The sequence below is a fragment of the Moschus berezovskii genome, chromosome 11 (genome assembly GCF_049115385.1).
Source record: "Moschus berezovskii isolate FMDL1 chromosome 11, NW_MosBer_1.0, whole genome shotgun sequence".
Taxonomy (NCBI): Eukaryota; Metazoa; Chordata; class Mammalia; order Artiodactyla; family Moschidae; genus Moschus; species Moschus berezovskii.
Window position 1 is genome coordinate 40,206,205 of NC_142470.1, and position 9,160 is coordinate 40,215,364.

Consider the following 9,160-nt stretch of genomic DNA (forward strand, 5'->3'; position numbering starts at 1 on the left):
AACTATATCTGCGCTCTCTCATACACCATGAAAAAAAAAAAAACCCTCACTGGAATTGCTGTTGTTTGAAACTGCAGCCCTCCACCCTGAACGCGCCCAATCATCTGAAACTGCAGCCCTCATGTGGAGTTTTAAACCACTGTAGAGAAGAAACACCTGTCAGCTCCAAAACCTTGAAAACCACAAGGTGATTTGTTTGTTCTTCAAAGTTTTCCTTCAACACATCTAGTATCATTCACTTGTAATACCCACCAAACTTGGCAACAGAATCTCATCATCTAATGACTATTCAAAAAGGAAAAGCTAAATCCTGACCAGATAACTGACTTTCTATTCCTTACCATTTTTAAAAACAGAAGCCAAATAAGCTTGTCTCACATTAGCAAACCTATTAGCAAAGGTCAAGCTACAAATAATGAAGGGTCTGTGACCTGGTGCCAAGTTTATAAAACAGAGGCCTAAAATTCACCCATCATTTAACCCAATCCATAGTACTCTACGTTAGTTACACAACTTAAGTAAATTAAAACTCATTAGTAACCAGACACAAGATTTCTAGATGAAGCAGATACTCTGTTTCTAATTGAGATGAAATGAGAGAGAGAAGTAGGGAGGGAGAGAGAAAGAGAATAGAGGGGGAAGGAGGAGAGGAAAGGAAGGATGGGAGTAAGAAAGGAAGGAAAAGAGAGGGAGAAAACCTCCCAAGCAGTTCCTCCAAAGGTCTGTATATAATAGACTATGAAGAAAAGTAATACACATTTAAGTCAAAAAAAAAAAAAAAACCAGCAAGTTAACTTGATTATTGATTTATTGATTCTCAATAATCCCACTACATATACATACACTCACACTCCTCTAAAACTAATTTCCCCATCACCGCCTTCCTTCTTCTGCTCGGAGAGGGGTCCTAAGCCTAATACCAATGGTTCCATTTAGACACTGGCGGTTAATCAGGGTAAGTGACCAGACTCCTTACTCCCTGGTTTTGGCTCATTGACACAGCTTTGCTCAGACAGTCCAAGAGAAAACTGGAGGGCAAGTACCCATTTTATCTCTGTGTGCCCCGTAGTGCTAGGGTCTGCAGACGCACAGCATAAAGTGGCCAGTAAACAAGACACGTTGAATGTCGAGAAAACAATATATATGTATTTTGTGAGAGATCTACACATTTCCAGAATGTTACAGGCAAGTTTTCTAACTCCTAAACACCCCAGAGGAAGAATACATAACCCAGTTTCACTCTGTTACCCAAAATCTTGTGTGCGTGTCCTTTAAATAATTCGCTCGATTTTCTCATTTGAACAATGAAGACAAGAGCACCTAACTCAAAAAGTTTGGAAAGGTTTAAAGAAGCTGGCACAGGTAGTCTTTAGATCAATGCCTGGAATTCTACTCATTACATAAAGGTGAGTCACTGACGTTACTGAAAATGATTATCACAATAAAAGTAAAGCCCAAGCAGTACCACCAGAGGGGCCAAAGCTTAAAAGAAATTATTATAGAAAAACTCAGATCAGAGGTTGGCAGACTTTCTGTTAAGGACCAGAAACTGCTATAAATATCGTGGCTTATCAAGCCAACAGGCAATATTCCCAACCCTTAGAGAAATTCTCCCTGAAAGGCTAACATGGGTTTTTTTGTTTACATTTTAAAATCTGAGAAGCATTCTTAGTATGTGGGTCCCAACAACTGCAGGCTGGGTTTGGAGCCAGGGCCACAGTTTGCCGACCTCCGGGTAAAACTCTAATGACGATAATTCAGGTCAGTGCTTTTTAAAGGCAGCGGAAGAAAACGTCAGCGAGTTAGTTCAAGTTGACTGAAAAACGTGCTGCCTTCAAACTTCTAAAATCCAGAAAGGCCTGGCCGGAGCGGTGGGGAACCCGGGCAGGACCCAGAGTAGGGCCTCAGGAGCCCGCCAGGACCTCGCGGTTCTCCGGGGCCGCCGAACCCCCGCCACACTTACTCCCAGAAGCGGCCCGCGGCCGATGACCGTCTCCCCGGGCGCCAGGGCCAGCCGGGGGCCGCCGTCCAGCGGCTGCAGCTCGAAGCCCCCGGACATGGCGGCGAGGATTAAACAGACCCCTTCGCAAGGAGCGAGGCCCTGCAACCGTTTCCGCCTTCCAACGACAGGCGGGGGCCCAGGCAGGCCCCAAGAAACACAGGGGGAGGTAGAGCAAAAACTGCCCTCGAGCGTGCCCCGGCTGCGCGGAGCTGGGGCCCCATCGAGGGGGACCGAACCCCGCCCTTCCACTCGGGCCAGTGACGTACTCAGGGAATCCCCTTTCACACCGCCTCCAATCTGTTTTTTAAAAGCCCCGGTTACCCAACCCCCCCCAACCCCAGCCCTTCTCACCGCCCACCCGGCTCGGAGGACGCCGGTCCTTGTAGTCCATGACGCCTTCCCTTCTCCTCCACTGCCGATCTCAGGCGCCCTGGGAAAACTACCAATCCCAAAAGGCAATGCGCTCCCCTCTCTGCGCCTGTGCGAAATCCGAGTCAGCAAGGCGGGGCTAGAGTGGGTGGGAAGAGAGGGACTAGGGGGAAGGATTCGCATTCTGGACAATTTAAATCGCGGATCGAGAGGTAGCCGCTGCCCAGTAGGTAGGAGGGGGTCTTCCCTTTACGCAGAGGTCTGGCAGGCGTAATCGGGGGCGCGCCCCTGGCGCTCGCACCTCTGCTTGGCCGACCGGAGCTGAGGTGACAGTCGGTGCTGACAGCTGTTATTGTTTACCTGTCAGTGCCCAGGTACTCTTTGGACTCCGACAGCTGCTGTCGGCGCGGGGCATGCCAGCAGGGTGGTTCAGATGGGACGTGGGGTCATTCCTTCCGGCCTGCAGTGTCTGCCTGGGGTGGAGGCTCCCCGAGAGCCGGGCGTCTGCCCTGCTTTACGATTCCTCCCTCCGTGTGGAAGAGGGGTGATCTGTCACCTAACTAGAAAGGTAATTTAGCGAAGTTTGGTTTAGAAAGAAGAGGATAGGTTTCTAAACATCCAGGCAAAATGGGATTTAGAAGAAGAAAAATGCCTAGTGGGGTTTAGGCACCCCCATCTGTTAAATTCAAATGCTTTCATCTGCCTCGTGTGGAATAATTGTAACGGGAGGACGTATTTTATCTCCAGTGAGATCTTAGGAGAAAATAACAAATGTGCGTTTAAATGCACAGTAACTTTCTCCTAGTATGAGATTCTTTTCCAGAATAGAGTAGTTTGGCTTTAGTTTATATTGATGAGGGCTAGAGGGTGGAAGGGCAAAAACTTGACTTATGAACTTATTTTTTGCAGTTTGCTTTCTTACTTCCCCAAACTCTCAAGAGGAAATCCTCTGTTGAACTCAGACATTAAAATTCTGACCACTGTGGCCAACTTGGATCATAACCAAATGAACGGGAGCATCTGTTGTCTTGGCAGGTTTAGAAACATATAGGTGAGTAGCACATCTAGGAAGGGGAATTTGTCAGTGTGATAGACTGCAGGGTCAGGTTTATTGGACTGTGGGATCATTCACCTCGTTCATCAGGGCCCATTCTCCCAAACCCTGTTTTATTCATGTTCTATTCCCACTGGGTTTCAAGCTGGCTGGATGTCCAGGTTATTGTTGTCCTGAGGCTTAAAATTGGAAGGGAGAAGGGAAGAGAGGCAAGAAGCTATACTCTTGTCCAGTATGTTTCTTCTACTTAACGGAATGGAATAATTATTATTTAGTGGCAGCCTTTGGGTACAAATTTTGGCACCCAAAGATGTTAGCTTTGAATCTTGCAAAATGTGTGACCTTGTGCTTGTCAATAATGTTTCTGAACCTCGGATGTGAAGAAATGATAGAGAGATGTAACATTCACAAGGCTGTTGTTAGGTAAAATGAAATAAAAGCTCTGAATATGGGGTATAAACTCTAAAATAGAATAGAAATGTTTGGTCAATTTGATTATTCTTAACAATAGGCTAGTATCAGTCAGAGACCTGGATCCTAACCCAGAAATTTCACTTATTATAAGGAAAATAAATGTTTTTTTCTTCTTCATCTGAAAAAATGGGTCTAATATATACCCTCATTTTTCAGATAGAATAATATAAGAGTAACACTTTTTTTTATTAAATCTTGTTGGTGCCTTTGGAGGAGAATGAATTAGAATCCAGTTATTTCATTATTGTGAGGATTGTTATTAACCGTAAAGTTATTTACACTAAAATAGGGTAAGGATGATATTTTTTCCTTTGGTGTCAAATTCCCTAAATAACCAGAAGAGGGTCTGATGTGGGTGACATGGTTGAGGTAGGACTAAGGGACCCAAAGCTCCACCTACTTCTTCATCTCCCATCCCACGCTGTGGACCCCGGGGCAGCTTTAGAGCTCATTTGGCTGTAGGGAAGCCATATTTATGTGAATTGTGTATCAAAATAAGGAATTTATAGTTTATTAATAACATCTCCGGAGAAGGCAATGGCAAGCCACTCCAGTACTATTGCCTAGAAAATCCCATGGATGGAGGAGCCTGGTAGGCTGCAGTCTGTGGGGTCGCTAAGGGTCGGACACGACTGAGCGACTTCACTTTCACTTTTCACTTTCCACTTTCACACATTGGAGAAGGAAATGGCAACCCACTCCAGTGTTCTTGCCTGGAGAATCCCAGGGACGGAGGAGCCTGGTGGGCTTCCGTCTATGGGGTCACACAGAGTCGGACACGACTGAAGTGACTTAGCAGCAGCAAGATAAATGAAGTATTAGCTGTATCTGAAACCCCTCCTGCAGCAACACCCCTCACTATAAAAGGAAGTACAAACTGGAATAAACTGATTTTAATAAATATGAACTGTCTTTATATGCCAAAATACCTCCATGCTTCCAACTGATATCAGGAGCCTACACCATGCACCTTAGGTAAATCAGCTCAAACTGGACTTTCAATCTTTAGTCATGTGCTTTACCTAGATGTGTTATAAATATTGTTTATAGTTGTTAGTCACTGTTGTTTGATGGCCTTAATGACTAGTTATCTTAGTTCATAATTAACTATACGTGTGGAATAGCCTCAAGAAGCTATTTCTAAAACACAACTCTTATAACTAATTGAATATTTGAGGTTTTGTCAGTATATTCCAGACCTCAACCTCTTATCCATTTCAGACAGCATTTGTGTCAAATGTGAGCACCTACCCATTAAGTGCAAGTAGATAAACAATTCTTATATAAACTACTAAAAGTTCATCAGGTTTGTCATTAAGTCACAAATTATAAGTGAAAAACTTAAAGACAAGGCATTTGTTCCCACAGACTAGTAGTCAATGAGTTGAGTAGAATTGAAACATATACATTTTCAAAAGTTTTTTCAATCAATACTTGGAATAGAATGTGTTCTCACCATAGTTGTTTCTATTACTAAAAATAAATTATAGATTGAATGTGAAGAATCACATCTCTTTTTCAGATAATTTTATTTGGGAGTAGAAAAACAAATGTTTAGAAACAAACCCATTTACCAAAAATATCTAAAAAGAAGTAAAGGAGTAGCATGTGTTGGGTGTCTCCTGCGTACAGTTCATATGTAGGGCTAGATTCTTCACTTATCATCTCTGTTCATCCTTGTAAGACAACACACCAGAGAAGCATCACTGGCTCCATTCGACAGACTGAAGTGCTCAAGTCAAGAAAGTTAAAGTTCATTAAATCTAACCACGAAAGTGGCTCAAAGTGGGGTCTACAGTCTGATCTAAAGGCAATGAATATTTTTAACCTTTGCCTTTCAGGTTATATATGAGGATAATTCACTAAAATACCAAGCTATGAAGAAAAACTCCAAGAGAAATCACGCTTCAAGAGTTTCTGACATAGAATCGAAGTCCGTGGATGCCGAAAAGGAAAAAAAAGAGTGTCAAAATAATTTTGTTGAACTGCTGCCTCCAGAAGTTACTTTTAAAATTTTCAGTCAGCTAGACATCCGGAGCTTGTGCAGGGCTTCAGTGACATGCAGGAGCTGGAATCATGCAATAAGACTCAGCGACTCCTTGTGGAAACCTCACTGCCTGACTGTAAGAGCTGTATGTCAAAGAGAGATAGATGATGATCTAGAGAGTGGTTATCCCTGGAGGGTAAGTTTAACCTTTGCAATCTGAAGTCCTCTTGACAATCCAGTGGTCTGTTTGAGCCCCACTCTACCTTCTGGCTTGAAGGAGGGAGGATTTCATATACAGAATGACATACAGAGTGGGTTGGCTTTGGGAGTTAAAGTCCAATTATATTCTTTTCCTGCAAAAAGGATATCTTCCATCTATCCTTTTTAATTTGGGGGGCATTTACCTCATAAACCACAATGGCTACGTTTTACTCCACCTATCCAAAACCCCCAGCAAACTGTGTAACTCACACTGTTCTGTACGTGCACACACACACACATTTATTAATAGATGTGTGTATCAATGTAAATACTTAATCTTTTCAGCCTTTCAGTCAGCTTCTCTAGCTTCAAACAAACTCACTCACCAACCACTGACTACCTTCTTTAACAATGGTGGTAGTAGTAGTAGTAACAGTGTTAGTCGCTCAGTCATGTCTGACTCTTTGCCATGAACTGTATCCCGCCAGGCTCCTCTCTCCAAGGAATTCTCCAGGCAAGAATCCTGGAGTTGGTTGCCATTAACATTGGTGGTTTACTTCTTTCAGGTCATACTACTGAGGAATTACCAGAAGAGTAAAGTGAAACATGAATGGCTAAGTGGCAGATACAGCAACATATGTTCTTCTATCAGCCTACCAGAAAAAATCATGTACCCAATGGATGCAGACACATGGGGGGAAATTCTAGAAGCAGAATTGGAAAGATAAGCAGAAAACTCTCCTAACTTTGAGAGTTTAAAACTTAAATGACTCTTAGATTATGAAAATGTGTGGCTTAACCGTCCATTTTTTTGTTTGCCTTTTTACTATTGAACATTTAAAAGAAAACTAAGTAGAAAATATAAAAAATAAAACTTTGTTTTTATTTTGCACTTTAGGTGAAATAATGTTTTACCTAAATCTTTCTGGTTTTACTGTAATGTGGAAAAATCATGAAATGTTATTTATATAAAAATACTATACTGATAGGGTGATTTCAAAATGTATTATTTCATGTATTTGTGTTGGTCTGTTGCAGTACTTCAGTATTTTAATGATTAGAGAGTTTTATTAGTGTTCTCTGCTTAATGATAATTTGAAAATTCAAGAAATCATGTGAAGGAACTGACTTAGGGATTTATTAATTAGCAGACATAGTTAGGCTCATGGGAAAAATCCCTAAATGAAATTAATAGTAATATGTTTAAATGTATAATAAATGCACATTTTAATAACTTGAAATTTTTCATTTCAGTGGAATCAGATTGAATTGTCAAACACTGAAAGCATTTTGTGTTAAACACATGGTTTAATTTTAAATGAGTCCAACCAAAGAACTAAAATTGTGATTAAGTTCCCCATTACTTGCCTACAAACCTTGAAATACTCTCAGGGGCTGAAATGTATGGAAAGTGCCATCAGAAACTCCACACTGTTTTTCTTGCTAAAACTTATCTTCTTTCTGACATCTTGTAGCACCATCTAGTGTACTTGTAGAAGAAAAAGGACCAGCTCCTTTTTGTTTTTCCACATTTAAAAGAAAGGAAAATATTATTTACAAGAAACCTATATACTTGAATTTGTTAGAGTTTATAGCTTTGTAGGAACCTTTAACTTTTGTTCTCTTTTACTTAAAAGTAGATGATATTTTCGGAGAAGGCAATGACACCCCACTCCAGTACTCTTGCCTGGAGAGTCCCATGGACGGAGGAGCCTGGAGGGCTGCAGTTCATGGGGTCGCTGAGGGTCAGACACGACTGAGTGACTTCACTTTCACTTTTCACTTTCTTGCATTGGAGAAGGAAATGGCAACCCACTCCAGTGTTTTTGCCTGGAGAATCCCAGGGACAGGGGAGCCTGGTGGGCTGCCGTCTATGGGGTCGCACAGAGTCGGAGACGACTGAAGTGACTTAGCAGCAGCAGATGATATTTTATTCACGGTACCAGATTGTTCAATCTGAAACTGTGATCAGCACCATAGGTAACGTGACTACAAAACATTTTAGTTAGTATGAGATTTTCTTCTTAAATTATGCTTTATCGCATGAAAAGTAAGAGTCCAGGAACTCAATATTTAACAAGTCGAAAAATATGAGGAATATGTCCCGCTCTATACAGATTCCCTTTGTTGAATGAAGTAGGTGATGACTGGTTCAGTTCTGTTCTGTTCAGTTCAGTCACTCAGTCGTGTCCGACTCTGCAACCCCATGGACTGCAGCACGCCAGGGTTATCTCCTACTGTCTTCTTGGGGTTGGAAGGGACCTTGAAGATCAGGCAGTCCAGTCTCTAGGATTATTCAGTAATCCCCACTATAGGAATGTTCTTCTTTTCACTCACCATTAATTCTTTTCTTCATAAATTCTTTTGTACAGTGTATCATCCTAACCTGGAAACCATTCCTACCTTCTGCCATTCTGCATTAAGTGACCCTTTTAAGGTTCCATAGTTCTTTGTACATACCATTCTCAAAGCTGTCATACTACATTAAATTGTCTGTTTGATTTGTGTATCTCCCACGTTAGATTGTGAGCCTCTTAATGGCAGGGACCATTTATTTATTTTTGTGTTCCCAAACCTGGAACATAGTAGATATTTCATAGAGTTGTTAAATTATTTTTATATTATTTATTTTAATCCTACCTAGAATTTAAAATAAAAATAATTCAACATATTTTAGTAGATAATATTATATTGAAATGCAATGTGCAAACCCATAAGATACATGGGATGCTTAATGTTAATGCTAATATATGAAGAATTATTCTTGTTTTCTTAAAAGCTGTAAGAGAAAAATAGGAAAGAAGAAATATTTTTTGAATAAACACTTGAAAATATACTTCACCCAAAAGTTTCATTCATTTTTACTTATTGGATCACTCCAGTAAGTTTTAAATATTGTTATATGAATAATCTTTGGTTTTTGTTTTATACCATTTTATACCATTAAAATAATTCTTTGTATAATAAATTATTACTGTGATTACAGTCCACACTGAAAGGAAAGTTTTGGAACTTAATGATAAATTTATGGAATGGGTTTAGAATGAATTGTACATTTATCAGATCGAGTCAT

The 9,160-nt window shown here is 40.9% G+C and overlaps 2 protein-coding genes across 6 annotated transcripts in view; one reads left to right on the forward strand and one right to left on the reverse strand.

The window, feature by feature from the left end:
* APLF (aprataxin and PNKP like factor) overlaps nucleotides 1-2,273 on the reverse strand; it is a 103,600-nt gene extending 101,327 nt beyond the window's left edge. Inside the window, exon 1 of the mRNA XM_055399182.2 lies at nucleotides 1,964-2,273. Within this exon, the coding sequence (XP_055255157.2) occupies nucleotides 1,964-2,059 (96 nt within the window). The 5' untranslated portion in view covers nucleotides 2,060-2,273. The remainder of the gene's footprint in view (nucleotides 1-1,963) is intronic.
* Nucleotides 2,274-2,495: 222 nt separating this feature from the next.
* FBXO48 (F-box protein 48) lies at nucleotides 2,496-8,923 on the forward strand. Of its 5 annotated transcripts, none has more exons than XM_055399186.2 (4): nucleotides 2,496-2,601; nucleotides 3,281-3,422; nucleotides 5,741-6,082; nucleotides 6,654-8,923. In XM_055399186.2, exons 3-4 carry the CDS (start codon nucleotides 5,777-5,779, stop codon nucleotides 6,813-6,815), a joined length of 468 nt encoding a protein of 155 aa, XP_055255161.1. In that variant the 5' UTR covers nucleotides 2,496-2,601; nucleotides 3,281-3,422; nucleotides 5,741-5,776; the 3' UTR covers nucleotides 6,816-8,923. The 5 variants fall into 5 exon arrangements, with proteins under 5 accessions (XP_055255161.1, XP_088697415.1, XP_055255163.1 ...); XM_055399188.2 differs by having other exon boundaries at nucleotides 2,525-2,583; XM_055399187.2 differs by lacking the exon at nucleotides 2,496-2,601 and adding an exon at nucleotides 2,609-2,745.
* The last annotated feature ends 237 nt before the right edge of the window (nucleotides 8,924-9,160 follow it).

Coding starts and splice junctions, on each gene's coding strand:
- FBXO48 (XM_055399186.2), top strand. CDS start 5,777: ATGAAGAAAAACTCCAAGAGAAATCACGCTTCAAGAGTTTCTGACATA. Junction 6,083..6,653: donor AGAGTGGTTATCCCTGGAGG/GTAAGTTTAACC, acceptor TACTTCTTTCAG/GTCATACTACTGAGGAATTA.